The sequence below is a fragment of the Callithrix jacchus genome, chromosome 4 (assembly GCF_049354715.1).
Source record: "Callithrix jacchus isolate 240 chromosome 4, calJac240_pri, whole genome shotgun sequence".
NCBI classification, from domain to species: Eukaryota; Metazoa; Chordata; class Mammalia; order Primates; family Cebidae; genus Callithrix; species Callithrix jacchus.
Genome location: NC_133505.1, coordinates 89,720,300 through 89,742,012, shown reverse-complemented (window position 1 = coordinate 89,742,012; position 21,713 = coordinate 89,720,300). Strand labels below are relative to the sequence as shown.

Here is a 21,713-nt window from a genome sequence, read left to right as displayed (position 1 = left end):
TCAGTATGATATTGGCTGTTGGTTTGTCGTAAATAGCTCTTATTACTTTGAGATACGTTCCATCGATACCGAGTTTATTGAGGGTTTTTAGCATGAAGGGCTGTTGAATTTTGTCAAATGACTTCTCTGCATCAATTGAGATAATCATGTGGTTTTTGTTTTTGGTTCTGTTTATGTGGTGAATTACGTTGATAGACTTGCATATGTTGAACCAGCCTTGCATCCCCGGGATGAATCCTACTTGATCATGATGGATAAGTTTTTTGATTTGCTGTTGCAATTGGCTTGCCAATATTTTATTGAAGATTTTTGCATCTATGTTCATCATGGATATTGGTTTGAAGTATTCTTTTCTTGTTGGGTCTCTGCCGGGTTTTGGTATCAGGATGATATTGGTCTCATAAAGTGATTTGGGAAGGATTCCCTCTTTTGGGATTATTTGGAATAGTTTCAGAAGGAATGGTACCAGCTCCTCTTTGTGTGTCTGGTAGAATTCGGCTGTGAACCCATCTGGACCTGGGCTTTTTTTGTGTGGTAGGCTCTTAATTGCTGCCTCGACTTCTGACCTTGTTATTGGTCTACTCATAGTTTCAGCTTCCTCCTGGTTTAGGCTTGGGAGGATGCAGGAGTCCAGGAATTTATCCATTTCTTCCAGGTTTTCTAGTTTATGTGCATAGAGTTGTTTGTAATATTCTCTGATGATGGTTTGAAATTCTGTGGAATCTGTGGTGATTTCCCCTTTATCATTTTTCATTGCATCTATTTGGTTGTTCTCTCTTTTCTTTTTAATCAATCTGGCTAGTGGTCTGTCTATTTTGTTGATCTTTTCAAAAAACCAGCTCTTGGATTTATTGATTTTCTGAAGGGTTTTTTGTGTCTCTATCTCCTTCAGTTCAGCTCTGATCTTAGTTATTTCTTGTCTTCTGCTGGGTTTTGAGTTTTTTTGATCTTGCTCCTCTAGCTCTTTCAATTTTGACAATGGGGTGTCAATTCTGGATCTCTCCATTCTCCTGTTATGGGCACTTATTGCTATATATTTTCCTCTAGAGACTGCTATAAATGTGTCCCAGAGATTCTGGCATGTTGTGTCTTCATTCTCATTGGTTTCAAAGAACTTCTTTATTTCTGTCTTCATTTCATTGTTTATCCAGTCAACATTCAAGAGCTAGTTGTTCAGTTTCCATGAAACTGTGTGGTTCTGGGTTGGTTTCTGAATTCTGAGTTCTAACTTGATTGCACTGTGGTCTGAGAGACTGTTTGTTATGATTTCAGTTGTTTTGCATTTGCTGAGGAGTGCTTTACTTCCAATTATGTGGTCAATTTTAGAGTAAGTGTGATGTGGTGCTGAGAAAAATGTATGTTCTGTGGATTTGGAGTGGAGAGTTCTGGAGATGTCTATCAGGTTTGCTTGCTCCAGGTCTGAGTTCAAGCCCTGGATATCCTTGTTGATTTTCTGTCTGGTTGATCTGTCTAATGTTGACAGTGGAGTGTTAAAGTCTCCCACTATTATTGTGTGGGAGTCTAAGTCTCTTTGTAAGTCATTAAGAACTTGCCTTATGTATCTGGGTGCTCCTGTACTGGGTCCATATATGTCTAGGATCGTTAGCTCTTCTTGTTGTATCGATCCTTTTACCATTATGTAATGGCCTTCTTTGTCTCTTTTGATTTTTGTTGCTTTAAAGTCTATTTTATCAGAGATGAGAGTTGCAACTCCCGCTTTTTTTTTGCTCTCCATTTGCTTGGTAAATCTTCCTCCATCCCTTTATTTTGAGCCTTTGTGTATCCTTGCATGTGAGATGGGTTTCCTGGGTACAGCACACTGATGGGTTTTGGTTTTTTATCCAATTTGCCAGTCTGTGTCTTTTGATTGGTGCATTTAGTCCATTTACATTTAGGGTTAATATTGTTATGTGTGAATTTGATACTGCCATTTTGATGCTAGCTGGCTGTTGCCCATTAGTTGTTGTAGATTCTTCATTATGTTGCTGCTCTTTAGCATTTCGTGTGATTTTGGAATGGCTGATACTGGTTGTTCCTTTCTATGTGTAGTGCCTCTTTCAGGAGCTCTTGTAAAGCAGGCCTGGTGGTGACAAAATCTCTGAGTACTTGCTTATTCGCAAAGGATTTTATTTTTCCTTCACTTCTGAAGCTCAGTTTGGCTGGATATGAAATTCTGGGTTGGAAGTTCTTTTCTTTAAGGATGTTGAATATTGGCCCCCACTCTCTTCTGGCTTGTAGTGTTTCTGCCGAGAGATCTGCTGTGAGTCTGATGGGCTTCCCTTTGTGGGTGACCCGACCTTTCTCTCTGGCTGCCCTTAATATTTTCTCCTTCATTTCAACCTTGTTGAATCTGACGATTATGTGCCTTGGGGTTGCTCTTCTTGCGGAATATCTTTGTTCTCTGTATTTCCTGCATTTGAGTGTTGGCCTGTCTTGCTAGGTGGGGGAAATTTTTCTGGATAATGTCCTGAAGAGTATTTTCCAGCTTTGATTCATTCTCTTCATCACATTCTGGTACACCTATCAAACGTAGGTTAGGTCTCTTCACATAGTTCCACATTTCTTTGAGATTTTGTTCATTCCTTTTTGCGCTTTTTTCTCTTATCTCGGTTTCTCGTTTTATTTCATTCAGTTGATCTTCGACTTCTGATATTCTTTCCTCTGCTTGGTCAATTCGGCTGTTGAAACTTGTGCATGCTTCGTGAAGTTCTCGTATTGTGTTTTTCATCTCCTTTAATTCATTTATATTCCTCTCTAAGTTAACCATTCTTGTTATCATTTCCTCGAATCTTTTTTTCAGGTTCTTAGTTTCTTTGCATTGATTTAAAACATGTTCTTTTAGCTCACAAAAGTTTCTCATTATCCACGTTCTGAAGTCTAATTCCGTCATTTCGTCACAGTCATTCTCCGTCCAGCTTTGTTCCCTTGCTGGTGAGGAGTTTTGGTCTTTTGTAGGAGGCGAGGTGCTCTGGTTTCAGGTGTTTTCCTCCTTTTAGCGCTGGTTTCTTCCCATCTTTGTGGATTTATCCACCTGTCGTCTGTGTAGTTGCTGACTTTTCGATTGGGTCTCTGAGTGGACACCCAGATTGTTGATGATGAAGTATTTCTGTTACTTGGTTTTCCTTCTACCAGTCTAGCCCCTCCACTGTACAACTGCTGTGGTTCACTCCAGGCCCTGCTTGTCTGGGGTGCACCTATAGCGGCTACGGAACAGTGAGGGATGCTACCAGTTTCTTTTTCTGCTATCTTTGTCCCAGAATGATGCCTGCCAAATGTCAGTCTTTTGGATATTGAGGGGTCAGGGAGCTGATTGAGGAGACAGTCTGTACTTTATAGAAGCTCAAGTGCTGAGCTGTGAGCTCTGTTTTTAATTCAGGGCTGTTAGGCTGCTACGTTTAATTCTGCTGCAACAGAACTTAAAAAAAAACCTTTTTTTCTCAGATCCTCTGTCTTGGTGGGGTTGGGGCTTTCTTTGTGAATGTCCGTTGTGCTGTCCTGCCCAGTTAGGAGGCAGTCTAGTCACTATTTGCCTGCTGAGGCTCCGCCCTGCTGGTGTGAGGTTCGCCCTGTTGCTGCAGGCTGTGGCCTTCTACTGTGGTCTCCGCCCTGCTGCCATGGGCTACGCCCTGTGGCAGATTCTCTCTGTTGTAGCGGGTTGCCTTGGCAACAGCAGGCTACGTCAGCAATGGGCGTTTACCTCAGTAGGAGTGGATTGCCTCGGTAATGGCGAGTGCCCCTCCCCCACAGAGCTGCACTATCCTGGGTTCAGCTGTGCCCGCGCCCGGAGCGTTTGGAATCGCCATTTTGTTTGTCCCACTGCGCTACCCCAAACGCTGCTTCCCTGGAATCTCCTGGGCTGGCTCACTGTCCACGTCCCGTTCAGCCCTCTCAAGTCTCAGATTGCCGGTTCAACAGGGCACCCGGACCAGTGCTCTTTGTGCGGAGCGCTGTGTAGCGCCGCTGCGCTACAGCGCCGGCCAAAACCTCTGCTTGGCGTCCCACTTTTCTTTTATACCTGGGAATTTCCCTGTTCTGTGGGCAACAAAGATCCATCTGGAAATGCGGCCCTGACTCACCCTCTCCGTGCATTCACCAGAGCTTCAATCCTGAGTTGTTCTCACCACGCCATCTTGAGTCCTCCTCCGACACCCTGTTTCTTTTTGCAGTCCTCTTCCCCATCCCACTCCTGCCTTTGCTCACTTTTTGCCTTTCCCCCCTTTGTTTCTGATTCTCTGTATAAACCAAGCATTCAGCCAGTTGTGCATACGCTCCTCCTACTGCCAAAACATCCCTGACTCCACCTAACCCCAAATTTACACTCATCTCTCAAGACTGAACATAAATATGTTGTCTCTGTGCAGTCTTCCCATCTTCTGTCAGTCCTCTAGACACTTAGGGCTGCCTCGCCTCCCCTGCACTATGTTCACAGGACTGTTATTGCACTTATCATGGGATCGTAGCTGCTGCCATGTTGCTCTCCCCACCAAGCTGTGAGCTATTTTAAGACAAGAACTCAGTCTTTTTGTCTCTAGAACCTGCATATAGCCTGGCATAATGTCATAGCTCAGTAAATATCCATTGAATGTATGACCAACCACTGCTGGTGCCTCCCTCCACAGGAGAAATTATTTCATTTGCTAAATACTAAACAAAATATTAAAGCTCTGGTATACAAATTCCAGGCCATTTTACTCTCTATGAAGTTAATAAGTTGATGTTAGAAGATTGAAAATAATGTGGTTTCCCAAAGACTTCAGTACCCCCAGTTGCTTTACTGTTTATCCTCAAAGAATGTGTTGACAGTTTGCATGGAGAAGTCTGCATAATAATAATTTTGTTGTGAGGTTTAAAATAAATCTTGGTGTGTGTAAGAATATAAGTTAATATTTATGAAGCAATATATCAGTTATTAAATTACATAAAATACATCAAGACTATATAATGTTATGCCCTGAAAGAACAGGACTTCAATACATTTGACTCATTCAAGAAACACAGAATTGTAGACAGAGAATATATAATGGGTACCTGAATAGAGGATTAGGTAGGACCCAGCAGTATGCAGGGCTTTGGCAACTAATGAAATGTTTAACAGGTGTTTGGCATTACGTGGATTCTTTCCTTCAGATTCAGTATGAACAAAGACTAGAGCAGCAGGAGCAGCTCCTTGCTTGCAAATTGAATCAACATCACTCTCCCAGAATTAAAGCACTAGAGAAGGAACTTGATGACACTAAGGAAGCCCATCAGATCACTGTACGAAAGCTTGAAGCTGAAATAGACGTTCTTAAGCACCAGAATGCTGAATTAGACGTCAAGAAAAGTGGTAAAGTTGATAAAGACTTTCAGTCTATAGAATTTCAAGTGGAGCAGGCTCATGCTAAAGCTAAACTAGTAAGACTCAATGAAGAGCTGGCTGCAAAAAAGAGAGAAATACAAGACCTTTCAAAAACTGTGGAGAGGCTTCAGAAAGAAAGAAGAATGATGCTATCTAATCAGAACTCTAAGGGCAGAGAGGAAATGTCTGCCAAAAGGGCAAAGAAAGATGTTTTGCACTCAAGTAAAGGGAATGCTAACTCCTTCCCTGGAACCCTGGATAGCAAGCTTTACCAGCCACGAACTTTCACTGATTCCCATGTTTCAGAAGTTTTAGAAGAAAACTACAGATTAAAAACTGAGCTAGAGGAATTAATTTCAGAGAAGAATGATCTGAAGATGAAATCTGAAGCAGCAATGAATGAATTTGAAAACTCCATGAGAAGGTAAAATGTTAAATTATTTATAAATAGAGAAATAAAAACAAAGTTGAAAAATTATAAGATACATTTCCTCCAGATAATTAGACACTGAACTGAATTCATAAGTGAATATTAATATATTACATTGCTGAGCACATATGTTTTAGCCCAAATTCTGATGAAACTGAACCTCTGTGTCATTCCAAATTGTGTCCTTGGGCTCACCAGTCTTGCCTCTCAGCACATACCCAAATGGTGTTAACAAGCTGATTCATTGAGCTCTTCTAGCAAAAGAATGTCATAGTTTATTATTGCTATAGGCAGATTGCTTTCAGAAAACAACTGTTGTTAAAACTACTTGGCAGTCTAGAAGGAAAAGGTCCTCTTTTCAAAAATAACTTCAGATTGACCTTATGATCATATCCATTCATGCTTTAAGGAACTTTAAAGTCATCCATTTCCTTCTCACAATCTCCAGTTGCTATCTACTGTCTCTTTCCTCTGAGTCTTTTGACATCCTCAGATCTTTTTTTCACCTGACCAAGTTCCAGTCCCCTGTCTTTCAGTGCCAGTTTTTCACAAATAGTCTTTTAAATCTATCTCATTTTCTCTTAAATATGGCTCTCATCATCACCCCTTTTAAACCTGGTCACAATAATGACGTTTCCCAGTCCAGTGGCATTTTCTCCATCCTCATTTTCTTCAGCAATGTTGACCATACTACTTAACCTCCATGACTTGGCAGCTCTAACAAAAACTCCTTTTCTGTTTCTTTTACCGACTTTGGACCCTTCTTTCTTCTCCATCCCCAAAAATCTGGCTTTCTACCAGCATTCAGCTCTTGGTTTTCTGTTTATTCTCTGTTCTTTCTCCATTGCTAAACTTACCCATTCTTACAGCTTCTATGAACCATGACTTCTAGATTTACTTTTAAAGACTTGTTCTCTTAGCTGAGTTCAGATGTGAAACCTAAACTATTTATTGGATTGCTTATCTTAGAATCACCAATACCTCAAGTTCCCTTTTTATTTACCTATAAACTAGTTCCCCCTCCCAAACTCCCCTTTGCTGTCTATATTTATTTTAACTACCAGGCCAGCTTAATCTGTTATTCCTTGGGTATGTTTCCCATTTTTCTTTCTTCCTTACTTTAATAAACCAGTGCCACCATTACACACTTTTCCCACTCCATTTTTTTTTAACCTTCCCCAGTCATTTTGCTTAAAAATCATTAGTATTATTTAAATACTCCTGTATTTGAGTCACTCTGCTCTCCAGTGACTCCCAACATGCTTAAAATATCAAGACAAAATTTCTCGCCTTGCATGTTAAGTACCATAACTATTCTAATACTACTCTACTTACCTAATCTGTCACATTTTCTTATGCCTTTTGCTCATTCTTGTTACATCCTACTTTCATAAAACATTTCTTGGAACTTCCCAGGAAATTGCCTTCTCCCACCCCCAACTCCTACACAACTTACTAATATGTACTAAGGAAGCATTAATCATACACAACCTTGTAGTTCTCTGAGAACTGGTGTAAGATGGTGCTGCTTTTGCATCCTCACAGCAGTCTGCTGTAGGAGCAGAATGAGCATGGGAAGCACCCAACAAATGCTTATTAACTGGCAGCCATGGCAGTGGTTGAGTCATGTTGTTACCATATGGCAGTCATATTGCTACCAGATAGAAACCTTGTTTCTTCAGTCCTGAATATTATGATAGTAGCATGAAGCTATGTTTAAGAAGAATCATATTATTTCCAGGAAAGAATTTAAAATTCAGGTTTTCCAATAAAATTTCCTGTACATCATTTAAAATGTGTTAATATTCTCAATCTGTTTCTTAGATAAGTCTGGGCCTGAGAAGTAATAAACTTTTCTAGTCCCAGATTTAGACTTTTTAATTAGCATTCATTTATATCATATGTGCTTTAATTAGGTTTTTATGCTTTTCCTAGGATCCTATTCACACTGTTTCCATGGAGGAATATTCATATGGTGAAATAAGCAATGGATAAATTTGTCTATAGTTGGGAAGTGCCATATTAATATGTAGCAACAGCAGTTTAATAAAATACATGCTTTAAGTTAAATCCTATTATTTTCAAAGTCTTTCCAATAAGAGAGAAAATGTATATCTATAGGAAATATATCTTTGTTTATAATTTTACCATTTACTGAACTGCCTGTGAATAATTTTTATCACAGAGACAAATGGTCTGTCACACTTAGTCTAAATTAATTAATTGTATATTACAAGCATAATATGCCCTGAGAATAAATGTAAAGATTGTCTCATTCTTACAACATGCAACTAGCCCTGGAGTCTCATGCATGCATGGATCAAAAATTGGTTAATGCTGCTTAGACACAAGGCATTGAAGATTCTAAAGAGAACAGCTGTGATTTTCCAAAGACGCATCTGGGCAAGAAATATGATTTTATCTTCAAAGATCAAATGTCAAGTGCTTTGCTTTAAATTCAGACAGTTATTTTGGAACATTAGATTCCCTCAGAAAGTGTAGCCTCAGGCTGGGGATAAAGTAGAGATATGTCACTATTTCATCAAATTTGCCCTTATAAAATTTAGTAAATACTAATGAGCTCATGGATTGGTCACAAGAACTCGTAGACAATAATGTACAAAGCACCTATCATAATGCAGTTAATATTAGTGCCCTTTTTCCCTTTGCTTAATTTCCAGGTTTCTTATACTGTTTTTGTGCTAACTCTGAATTAGAGATTGAAGAGCCACTCTTATGTGTGGTTTTCTTTCATTTGCTCTGTAGGGTCAAGGAAGATAGTGCAGCACACATTGCATCCCTCAAAGCATTTCATCAGAGGGAAACAGAGAAACTCCTTTGCCAAAATGCAGTAGAAAATTCTTCTTCCAAAGTAGCAGAACTAAATCGTAAAATAGCAACTCAAGAGGTATGTGACAAATCGGTTTTATCTTTTGACTTGAATAAACTTGTTTTGACTTTAATGAGATTAAAGTTAACATTGTTTAATTTGGAAATAACTTTTCAGATTGGTGATAGAAATGGAAAACTTATTGACTTGATTTCTTTTTAAAGAAGATAATACCATTACCATATATTTAACTTTTCTACTTTAAAACTATGCCATGTAAATACATGTTTTTACAGTTTTGCCCCTAAACTTCTCGAAAGTCTTTCTCTAAGTACGTTGTCACAGGTTGTGAGGTATATATCTAACATGATTGGGATCCTAGTACTTGAACTTGGATGTTGAACCAAGTCCCCAAGTCCTAGCTGACAGTTATCCTAAGGCATTCTTCCTGCCCCATGACGTTTTATTTATTGAACAAATAATGATACAGATTCAGAGACCATCGGGAACTGGGATAAAATAATGAACAGAGAATACACAGCTCTTGCTCTGATTCAGCATAGTCTTCTAAGAATTCCTGTATGGAATAACACCAACTCATCAGCATTTTCTCAAATGCGTCTTTTTTTTTGAATAATAGCTATAGCTACTTGGAATATCTATGAGCATGACCATGTGGCCTATCTTCTGTACTGTTAATTGCTTGTAAAAATAGCATTAAAATAGGACTTTTATCTACAGTTGACTTTCAAATGGGTGTATCCAAGAAAAAGAAAAGGTGGCAAATCAGCCACCTTTTTTTTTAATCTATCAGCCACCTTTTGGTTTATCAAGTTGAAAAATACATGAATGTTTATTGTGTTCATCTTGTCTATAGGCTTCAATTTTAAGAAAGAAGCTCAAGGAAAAAAACAGGAAGAATTCTCACCACATGTAATTATCTAATACCATTTTAATTAAAAATAAATTCCAAAATTGGGGAAGTTTGAATATGAACTGGCTATTAATACTAAGAAATTATTATAAATTTTCTTAGGTGTAAAATGTTGTGGTTTTGTGAAAAATGCCCTTATTCTAAAGAGATGTATGTTGAAGCATTTGAAGGTTTTAAGACAGTCTCTCGCTCTGTCACCCATCTTGGCTCACTGCAACCTCTGCCTCCTGAGTAGCTGGGATTACAGGGGCGCGCCACTACACCCGGCTAATTTTTGTGTTTTTAGTAGGGATGGGGTTTCACCATGTTGGACAGACTGGTCTTGAACTCGTGACTTCAAATGATCTGGCCACTTTGGCTTCCGAAAGTGGCATTTGAAGTATTTAGGGGTGAAATGTAATGAGGTCTGTAACTTAACTTCAGATTGCTGAGGAAAAAAGGACTGTTTGACTACTTTAATGAAAAATACTTAAAAGTGCCTTTCGAAAGTAACAGTCCATACAGTCTTACAGAGAACTTCTCTGGCCTTATCCCCCATAGAAAGAGGGTGTCAGAGGGCAACTATAAGCATTCTATCAATGATTTTGTAGTAAGGAATAGTCTGGGAGAGGTGGAAAAAGTAGTATCATGATGCCATAGTGCCATAAATTGTATTTTCCCAGAGTTATAAGTATTGTAAAATTGACTTAAAGAGAAATCAGCATAGTCTGATGGTGAAAAGTAGAGTTAGAGATAAGATATATACAGTTTTCCTAATTTCTCCTAGTTTCTTGATGGAAGTATCTATTCATGTATTTCAGTTTACCTAAAAATAGGACGTATCTATTTCATAGATGATACTGTGAGGCTTGTGTTATTTTAATCAATAGTTCTTATATAAAAACTTATCATACTTAACCATAGTATAAAGATAATATTGTCTTTTTCCAAATGCATAGACTTTATAGAGCTTTATTTTAAAAGGACTTTTTCTAGTCATGAAAAATGTTCGGCCCGGCGGGGTGGCTCAAGCCTGTAATCCCAGCACTTTGGGAGGCCGAGGCAGGTGGATCACGAGGTCAAGAGATCGAGACTATTTTGGTCAACATGGTGAAACCCCGTCTCTACTAAAAGTACAAAAAATTTAGCTGGGCACGGTGTTGCATGCCTGTAATCCCAGCTACTCAGAAGGCTGAGGCAGGAGAATTGCCTGAACCCAGGAGGCGGAGGTTGCGGTGAGCCGAGACCGCGCCATTGCACTCCAGCCTGGGTAACGAGCGAAACTCCGTCTCAAAAAAAAAAAAAAGAAAAATGTTCATATTTATTTCCCTCCCTTTTATTGATATTTAATGATTTAGATATTTATGGGATACATGTGTTTGCTACATGCAAAGAATGTGTAATGAGTCAGGGTAATAGGATTTTCATCACCTTGAGTGTTCATGATTTTTATGTCTTGGTATCACTTTAAGCCCTGTCTTCTAGTTACTTTGAAATACACATAATATTGTTGCTAAGTACAGTCACTCTGGTCTGCTATCAAACATTAGAACTTAATTCATCTATCTAACTGTGTGTGTGTACCCATAACCAACATCTCTTCATCCTTCCCAATCTCCTCCCATCTCTGGTATCTATTGTTCTATTCTCTGTGTTCATGAGTTCAAGTTTTTTAGCTCTCATATAAGTGAGAACATGCAGTATTCTTCTGTGCCTAGCTTACTTAACAAACATAATGACCTTCAGTTCCATCCATTTTACTGCATATGACATTATTTCCTTATTTAAAGCTGAATTGTATTCCATTGTGTCGCATTTTTTTTCATCTGTTGATGGGAACTTAGGTTGATTCCTTATCTTTCCTGTTGTGAATAGTGCTGCAATAAGCATGCAAAGTGGCCAGGTATCCTTTTGATATACAGATTTCTTTAACTTTGGATAAGATACCCAGTAGTGGGATTGCTGGATAATATGTAATTCTATTTTTAGTTTTTCGAGAAATCTCTAGTTTTTTCCGTAGTGGTTATACTAACTTACATTCCCACCAACAGCATATGAGAGTTCCCTTTTATGAGTTTGCTTGCTTATATTTTTCAGATAGTCTTTAAGGAGGAGCATTATTAACTCAGTACTTCTAACAATTTCCTAGGTACTTATAAAACATTTCCAAAGTCAAGTTAATGAGCTGCAGAGTAAACAAGAGTCTCTTGTAATTTCTCAAGTTCGAGAAGAAATTCTACAGAAAGAGGTAAGACATAGCCAAATAGTTTGGCTAAAATAAGTTTTTCTTAGGCATTTCACTCATACTCATATTTATGTATAATTTTTTACCTAATGTACAAATAGACATAACCTGAAAGTATCTGTCATGTGCCAAGAAAATATTAATAGTGTGCTTATGTAAAATCTGTTTTCTCCAGGTGATATTAAGTCATTAAGCTGTTTATGTTTTATTTTGCTGAGATTTTGTGGGTGTTGCAGAAAATGGGATGGGAGATGTTTGGGTTTTCTGTTTGTTTTCTTCAGGAGACAAAATTGAATAGTGATAGCCATTTCTGTGTTAAATACTGTCAGGGAGGAAAAGTAATTTTTTTCTCAGCCCTCATGAGTTTTTAGCTGAGACACACCCCATAACAAAAGACAGTAATAAGAGAAAAACAAGTTTATTAAGTAACACGTGTAGCACAGAATTTGGGAGAAACCGCAACACAAATGGTGGCTTAGAACTCTCCAAGTTGGTAGCTTTGAAGGTATTTGGATTAGAGATTGTGAGATAAGAGACTGGCAAAGGAAGAAAAAAGCCTAGATTGGAACAAGTACAAATGAGCAAATTTAAGTACATTGCCCTGTATCAAATCATTAGTGCTGAGAATAGATTAATTCAATTAAGCAGTTGTGTCTCATTTCAGGAGATATTGTAGGTGAGTTCTCATCAAAGTTCAGCCTCTAGATAATTAATAAGAGGCATTTCTGTGGAAACAAAAACAAAAGTTAAGAGTAGAAATAGTCTGTATACTAATTTCTGAATCCTAAGGGCCACTGGTCAAGAGTTCTAGATGTTGGGCTCAAAGCATTTTTTGCGGTTTGAATATCTCTAGTTCTAAGTGTGTGGCCCACACAGCAATAGGCATGAAAATTGTCCATATGTGAGCTGTTGTGGTAAATCTCCGCCGTTTATATCAAGTCGTTCAGCTTATTAGGATTTCAGGAAAAAGACAGTTAAATGTTTTATGTTTTAGTGATTTCAAGCCAGGAGGGTAGGAGAAAAATTAGAAATACTAGTCTGGAGAATTACAGAGATTGGAAGAAACTAGAAGAATACAGGATCTAGACCAGATTACAGATAAATAACAAAACCTCAGAGATAAAGAACAAGGCTAGAATCTGCTATCTGCAGGGGTGCGTTACAGTTTTATAATGAAGTACAATATGTTTCTCTCTGCACTCACCCTGATTTCTATCAGAGATAATCACAGTAAGACCCAATGTGTTCACAAAAGTCGTCTTATTAAACTTGGCTTGGTTATTTGCATAAAAGTGCAGCAAGAATAGTAATTAATCATACAGGCTCTTTTATAAGCCTGCTTTGCTGAAACTTTTAATAAGGATTCTCTGATTGGCCCTTTATTGGCCGCCCCAGGTTAGGAATGCATGCCAAAGGCTTGCCATCAGATTTTGCCTGCAATACCTATAGAGTTAGGTAAATTCCTTTCTTTTCTAAAGATCCCCCAAATATTCTGAGGCTCCTGGGCTTGTCAGGAAGTGACATTTCTTACTCATCTGCAAGGAAACCATGTATATAAGATATCAAGCCAGTTTTTTCCAAGTATTGGCACCAAAAAGTCAATGTGTTTTTTAAAACTGTCTGATTATATCTGATTCTATGCACATTCTGAAATATGACATTCCAGTCAAAGCCTTGGTAATATAACTGATGTTTCCAGTTGTGTTACAAAGAGAACAGATTCTTACTGAACTTAAGCAAATATTTATATCACTATGAAAATAAGATTACTCACTAATGGTTTCTGGAATGATCCAGGAAAAAAAGATAAATGCTTCAATTCTGTTTTCAAAAGTATAATTTACCAAAGTGCTCTAAGCTATGGATAGCTTAAGAGAAAAACTTCTCTTAAATATGAAAAACAGAATATTAAAGAATCAGCAATGTTTTAAACAGAAAGGCCCTAAAAAGAATACTTCATCAGTTACTTAGTCCCGTGTAAGTAATTCTTGTTCTGCTTGATGTTGAGTTAGCAATTCTATGAACCAATCAATCTTTTCATTAGAATTCTGAAATATTCTTACCTGGCCCAGTGGTATGATCTTGAAGTTACCAGAAACCTTTGTGTGTCAGAGTCCTTTCCATGAATCTTTTTGAAGATAAAACACTTCGTATTTATAGTTGCTTACAAAAGCTCTTAGGAAAGAAAGTAACAGGGTAAAACAATTAACTATCTGTGAATGACAAGACCTTAGCCGTAGTTAAACATCTGATAAGAGTTTATTATAATGCACTTGATATGGAAATTTGGTTATTTCTGTGACAATACAACATTTTAAGATACTAACTAGAATTATTACTGATAACATCATACCAAGACATACCAGATTTTTAGGAATTATGTACAAGTTCTGGAACATTTATAACTCAAAGAAGATTAAACATTGTCTTTATTTGACAATGATTCCTATGCAATTTAACATGTCAAATAAGCCTAATTACTTTGACATCTCTGTTTTTTAAAAGGAGAAAGAACAGATTCTTTTGAGATTTTCTGTGGCCCTCTGGAACATCCCAAAGTTAGCTTGAGGTCAAAAAGTTTAAATCATTTGATTAAATAGGATCACAGGTTATTATGAAATAACAGTTATCCAGAGTAATTATTAAAAGATTCTAAAGGCAAATAAATACAGAAAGTCACATAGGGAGAAGACGCAGTAAGTGATCAAAGAACTGATAGAGACCATAGGAAACACAGGAAGTTATTTTACTAAAACAGAAAATCTTTGCTTTCTACATAGATTAACCTAAAGGTAAAGAAAGCCTTCCGGCCGGGCACAGTGGCTCAAGCCTGTAATCCCAGCACTGTGGGAGGCAGAGGTGGGTGGATCACGAGGTCAAGAGATCGAGACCATCCTGGTCAACATGGTGAAACCCCGTCTCTACTAAAAATACAAAAAATTAGCTGGGCATGGTGGCACGTGCCTGTAATCCCAGCTACTCGGGAGGCTGAAGCAGGAGAATTGCCTGAACCCAGGAGGCAGAGGTTGTGGTGAGAGATCGCCATTGCACTCCAGCCTGGGTAACAAGAGCGAAACTCCATCTCAAAAAAAAAAAAAAAAAAAAAAAAAAAAAAAAAAAGAAAGCCTTCCATAGTCTCTAACCAAGAGCAGACCAATGCTCCAAGAAAGCTTTGTTGTTTTAAGAGAGAAGACCAATTACTAGTTTTGTCCACTGTACTTTTGATATCAAGGCTTATTTTTAAAACCCTTATAATAAATGTGTTCTGTTTTAGACAGCTTGGACACAGAAGATATTCATGCATTCTCATTTTCTCCCTCTTCAAGCTTTCTATGTTCATTCATTTTTTGTCCTTTATTCTCCTTTTTCATTCTAAAACAGTCTATCATTCTACTTTAGTACAGATTTAATTATTCTTTTTCCTTTAACAAAAACACAGCTTCATTCCTAACTTTGCTTACCAAAACTATAAACTTATTTTTCTTGTATATTTTGCATACAAAGTTGTTACCCTTATCATCTTTAGTACTTTTAAATATATGTATATTAAAACTTTTAATCCATACTAACCTTAATTTCTTTCTTTTGAAAACCACAAAGTAAGCAATCATGACCTGTCATATACCAACATTTGGCAGATTAACATCATTTAATGATTTCTAGAAGCATATTTTTTGGTTTTTTTTTAATGTGACAATAAGAACAGGTGATTAACAGACCCAAACATCTTTCTCTGTAAAAATTAAGAAGCCAAGGTAAATAATCTTATGTTCAGCAACATGAGTCTCTGAAACAATGTTTCAGTATATTTGGAAATGATCTAGATATTCAGTGAATATTTATTATTTAACTTAGCAAAACCCTAAGGATGTAAGTTATACCAAAGAGATTTGGGAAACTAATTTTTTTGTTTTACAAACGTAAAACATAATCATTATTGAAGAGTTTATAAATTTTATCCCACTAATATTTACTTAATATACTTGTTATTAACAATTATACTTGTATTGCTCATGAAAATTCACAAGCCATTAAACAGCTAATCATTGTCTTATTTTCCTGTTAACTATTTTTACAACACATGCATGTTAGACAAGCAGCACAGAAACAAATACACGTTTCCTTTTCCTGCTGTGCTTAATATATATGGAATAACGGATACGGTACTTGGACTTGCATGTTTGATTTGGGTCTGAACTCCTAAGTCTATAATTTTAAATATCTAGCAGAGATAAACTTATTTGAGTAGTAAACCCAGGTAGAATAAGGGTTGTATGTCTGCATTATACTTACTGTTGACAATTCTGAAGGCATGTCTATTTTTATTAAATCAATAATATTAAACTAATCATATACCAGATTTACCTGAAACACATGAACTTGAAAAGCATTTGGGTTAGTTTCAAGTCAATTAAATAGTGCTCTTTTATGAATTACTTTTGACAATACCATCCAAAGGTAGAAAAAATATCTATCTATATATACACAGACATATTAGACATACATAGACAGAGGCAAACAGAGATTATATGGCTTTCATTTAAAAATTTTAGCCATGAAACAGGCACAGTAATATAAAACTCACTAATTTATAAAAGAACAGTTGAATGCAAATTGTATTTTGGCAGATGCAATAAATTAAGGTTACCTGCTTAGATGGCCAAACTTTTTACCAGTATTTGTGAGGAAGACCTTTAAATTTTTTCATTTGCCCTTTGTAGGTAATGTTATGGAGGGAGGCTATAGACTAAATTCTGAGTAAAGGAGTTTTTATAGCAGTGTGTTTAAAATGCACACAAAAAAAACTTCTTTTTCTTTAGTCTTAAATGTATCTGGAAGTTCTTTTAGGTAACTCCTTGAATGTTTAAATTTCAAAGACATGGTAAGATTTACATCACTGAGGGACTGAGAAAGGATGTAAGTTTCCTCCAAGAAGGAGTTTTAGGGCATATTCGCCTATTATAAAAGATCCAGGGTTTTTTGTTTTTTGTTTTTTTAAGGTTTTTTATTTCCTGGAGTACAAAGAAATATTTTTGTAGTAGGGGCCCAAAATATGAGAAAGCCTGGAGCTGACGGAGTTGATTTATAGAGCCCTGGGAAGTTGGAGGAGTTTTAGGATTAAAGGAATTTGTTCAGAGGAACTGGATTTTGAGGAAGGGGTTTTAAGTCAGGGACCCAGAGATCAGAAGATCTTCTGTTAGATCAAAGTCAGGTGGCTAGGAATAAAGGAGATTATAGGTAGGTGAGGAGGAGTTTATAGCAGGTGTAGATTTTAGGTTTGGTCTTAAGTCTAGTCTGACTTTTGTTAATTTATTTTTTTCTTTTTAAGAGTAGACTTACTCTTTTATGCCCTCCTTTAAATTTTATGTTACCATAAGTACCAGTAAGACATTTGTTTAGAATGAATGCTCCCTTTAAAATTCAAAAAAAAAAAATCATTTTATGATATAAAAACTCAAATCTTTAAAGATATACCCATTTTAATGTAACTCTAGACCAGAGATCCCAACCCCTGGGCCACAAACTAGTACCAGTCCCTGGCCTTTTAGGAACTGGACCTCTCAGCAGGAGATGAGCAGTGGGTCAAGTGAGCATTACTGCATGAGCTCTGCCTCCTGTCAGATCGGCATTAGATTCTCATAGGAGCATGAACCCTATTGTGAACTGCATGTGCAAGGAATCTAGGTTGTGGACTTATAAGAATCTGATGATAAATGTAATGTACCTGAATCATCCCCCGTCCTTCCGTGGAAGAAGTGTCTTCCACAAAACCAGTCCCTGGTACCAAAAAGGCTGGGAACTGCTGCTCTAGACCACTAAGCTTTTTTTATGGCTTAAAACAGGTAAAGCAAGATAATTCACGCCTGTAAATCCCAGCATTTTGGGAAACCGAGGTGAGAGGATTGCTCAAGGCCAGGAGTTTGAGACCAGCCTGGGCAATATGGTGAGACATCATCTCTACAAAAAAAAAAAAAACCTGTATGTTAACATGTATCTGTAGTCCCAGCTACTCGAGAGGTTGAGGTGGGAAGACTGCTTAAGCCAGGAGTTCAAGGCTTCAGTGAGCTGATTGTGCCACTGAGTAATGGCGCAAGACCCTGTCTCTGCAAAAAAAAACAAACAGCAAAAAAACAACCAAGAAGCCTTTTGTGGCCTACCAAAAGATCAAATCTCCCTCAATCCAAAGTTTCTCTCAAAGATAGCCTAAGAAAACAAAGACCTTTATTGCTATGCTGACTGTAAGAATGGTTTTGTCAAAATGATGTTTCAAGCCTCTCATAGAATGTGGGACACGTCCAGTCACAGACCTGCTAATCTGTGACACCAGACCGGCACTACTGAGATACTCCCAGTATAAACCAAGCAACAAAGTTTGAAACTCCAATGGACTGACATCCCTTAAGACAACTCCGCTGAGCTGGAACCATCAGTCAAAGAGAATGCCACTTGTCACTTGTGTCTTGGGTTCTCACCCTATTCAGCTGTCTGCCTCATACAAGCCAACACTTATGCCCCCACCTGGCAGAGACCAGAGAGAGTGGTCTTAGCAGTCATAAAAGCCAAGTTCTCAGGATGTAAATCAAGACAAAAGGTGAATGTCATCCTTTTCTTATTGGGAACCCACAGCAAGGTTTGTTTAAACAGACACCAGTCTAGTAAGAACTGTGAACTCACCAGCCTGAGACGGTGCCCGGAACAACAGGCTTTTATAACCTATGTCTGTATTCTACCCTGTGATTCTCCTCCTTATGACAAATGATGCAAAAGACAACGGAAAATAATGACCTTTTCAAGGAGGCTAAAGATAATAACCAATAGGTAGCCAAAACCAAACCCACAAGAGTCACAAATTCAAATAATTTTACAATATTTTTCTCCTATCAATCTAAATATGGAAAGGAAGGACCAGGAAAAATTTCACCTTCACCTCTTGACTGGCTACTACAGACAGATATCTGGGAGAGCTGAGTTTAGTAAGAATTCTTACCTTTTACCAGCTTCTGCCAGTTTTGCTAGGATTTCATCTGTAGTTTCCAGAGTGAATGTGTATCCCAGAAAGTCCCATCTGCATTGCCAAAACTGTCAGGAAGAAAAAAAATTTTTCTCAATCCATATGAGATTTTGTTGGGACAGGCCTCTGTAGCAAGAGACAGATTAACAAGAGAAAAACAGGTTTATCCATGTATACAGCACACATCACAGAAGAGATGTCAACAAAAAGTAACTCAAAACAGTGGCTTAGAACTCTGGCTCACAAACCATCTTCAACAAAGAACAATCAATTTGTAGATAAAGACTGGACATAGGAAAGCAGTTTTTGGCTACAAAGAGGGTAAACTGTGGGAATGTAAATATATATATATATGGTAGGAAACTCATGGAGTACTGCAGATTCCTCTGGGGCCATCTCGGGGCTGATAAGCATCTAGAGTCCTCTTCACTAAAGGAAAATTTATATCCTACTTTTAAGCAGAAGAAGAGGAGGATAGAGAGCTTTTCTTCCATTTGCTGCTGCTTATTGGCTTTAGCTCAAAAATAATTTTTATGTCAAAAAGACATATTTTGAGGTAACATTCTGGTTTCCTTCAGTACTACTGCTGTTTAATTTGATTAATAGGTAAAGCCACCATGATAGAATCATGCTGGATCACCAATAACAATGTCATTACAAAAATAAATCTTTCTGGAAACCTACCATGTTTATTAGTCTAAGATCTATTTGATTCTAAAAAGTGTGAAAAGCCAGGAAAGCTGTATGTCCTATTTTTTGATGCATATATACCATTTATTGTTATTCAAGGATTTAAGTCCCACAAGCCAAACATAGAGCCAATTATCTTATGCAAAGATCAATGTAAAAACACTCTACAATTATGCAAGTGTCAGTTTTTAAAATCTCATTCTAGTAGTTGAAAGGCTAGTTCAACATTGTACATTTTTATCAATGTTTAAGATGTACATAAAACTTTGTTAACATAAGCACTAAGTTTATAGAACCTCAGAACTAAAGTAAAGCTTTTAGGAAAAGCCATAAAAGAAAGCATATGTACATGTTTGCAAGATAAAGAATGAAGTCAGTTTTAGTTAACGTAATTGTTAATTTAGCAATACAATAAGACAGTTCTTAACAGAATAGCTAAAATATTTGAAAATAGAAAAGTCACAGCACATGATTTTTAAGCCTAGTTACTAGAAAGCTAAGTAAAGCACTCAGTGTCCTGAGTAAAGGTAATGACACCCCGCCTTTTAATTGGAATACCTGCCTTTTAATATGGAGTTTATTTATAATGGCTGTATTCTGTATAATATTCTATGTAATAGCTGTTTTGACAAAGCTAGTTTATTGCTACCACTGATACCCTTCCAAGGACTCTCCCTGACATCCTGTGTATTATGAGGCATTTCCTCTTAGGCTGGTGGGAATATGAACTTATTCCCACCTCTGTGTGAGCTCCAGGAAATGCTGTTATTTCCACTGGCTTCAAAAATGGCTCCACGCAGTAAACTGGACACCGGCAGGGCTCACCTTATTTCCCTTCTCCCAGAAATCATAGTCTATAGTGCTGTTGTCCAGTGTCTGAAAACAGTTGTCTCAAATATTTTGTGTTGTTTTCTAGTGGTTTAAAGGAGGAGTCTCCCCTTGACTTCACATGCCGACAAGTGAAAGCACACTATACATTTTAGTGGTGAACTTTTGATTGCTTATTTTTTTTAGCATATTTTATTGGCCATGGGAAAACTGAGTAATAATCATTTTGAAGTTTTCAGCATAAAGCAGATGCCCTCAATATCATTGGAGGTGATTCTCACTGAGTATATTAATTATAAAACTATGAAGGAATTTTTCTAAACTCTTCATTATGTTTCACGCCTTTGTTACCTAAAATATTTTCAAGTACATCTTTTAAAATTTTATCTTTTTCAGTGGGGTGAAAATCTTAAGCATCTAGCACCTCTACAGTTGATGCTAACTCAGGCATGTATTTTTCAAATCTTTGGTTTTTTTAAGACTCTAAAGTTAATCTTTTGTGTTTTAATGTTCATCATAGATTTTTCAATGTATTATTCCACTTCTAATTGACTACAAAAATCATTTATTTATTCGCACCCTGCAGTTATAGACAAGGGACATGAATCTTTACTCATGGTCCCTACAGACAACTAAGAGGACTGTTGCTATTATTGCTTATTTTCATATTTTTCCTATTAGGATATGTATTTTACTGATCATAGATTCTTTTTCATTAGTGGGATTTAATTTTTTTAATCTGCATAAATATTTTATAAAAGATTTAGAAAATACTTAAGACTTACCTTTAATAAGAGCCCAAGGACTATGTTTCTCACTCATAAGAATTATCAAAATTCTTGCCGTAATTTGTCTCAAGTATGCTATACCTAGCTGCTGTTATTTTATGAACAGACAGTGGAATCATCACAGGGTTTATGATAAGATCTGGGTTTATAGTCTTGACCTGCCATTGTAAGGCTCAGTAGCTTGTTCAGGTAAACATTTAAGTCACACAACAATCATAAGGCCGCACTTGGCATGCTGGATACATGCCAGGAAACAACAGCAGGCTAGCAAGGCAGCATGAGGCATTTATCTTCAGTGCAAGTCATTCTCATAGCAGTTCAGATAGTTGTCCAGGAGCTGTCTGAATTACAACACAGGTGCAAAAGAATAAGACTCATACCACCTGCCAAGTCTGAGTCTTACTCCCTTGCGAGCTAAATGCCCCATGCTCCACAAGAACCAGTATCTCTTACCGTAATCCTTGCACAGTGGCTCCCACAGGCACATGCTCAGTTACAAGAGTCAGCATGCTCAGGACAGCCCAAAACTGTCTGTGAAGTATTTCAGTTCATACAAAGTCCCCCAAGCCCAGGTACCTGGCGTGCAGCCAATGTCCATTCTTTATCAAGGGTAGAACAGAGACAGAAAAGTAACTCAAC

The 21,713-nt window shown here is 37.3% G+C and overlaps 1 protein-coding gene and 1 long non-coding RNA gene across 16 annotated transcripts in view; one reads left to right on the top strand and one right to left on the bottom strand.

The window, feature by feature from the left end:
• The window catches only part of CEP162 (centrosomal protein 162), a 116,883-nt gene that overhangs the window by 81,053 nt on the left and 14,117 nt on the right, over positions 1–21,713 (top strand). For 14 of the 15 annotated variants that reach the window (XM_078369707.1, XM_035296242.3, XM_078369709.1 and 11 more), the window contains 3 exons: positions 5,128–5,762; positions 8,535–8,676; positions 11,661–11,759. In XM_078369707.1, the coding sequence (XP_078225833.1) occupies positions 5,128–5,762; positions 8,535–8,676; positions 11,661–11,759 (876 nt within the window). Of the gene's footprint in view, positions 1–5,127; positions 5,763–8,534; positions 8,677–9,475; positions 9,532–11,660; positions 11,760–21,713 lie in introns of all 15 variants that reach the window. The other variant, XR_004741909.3, reaches the window with a different exon arrangement.
• LOC144582177 (uncharacterized) lies at positions 12,345–18,764 on the bottom strand. The gene is made up of 3 exons (XR_013534370.1): positions 18,745–18,764; positions 13,820–13,931; positions 12,345–12,481 (listed from the first exon to the last, which is right to left on the bottom strand). It is a non-coding gene; the product is annotated as an uncharacterized LOC144582177 (long non-coding RNA).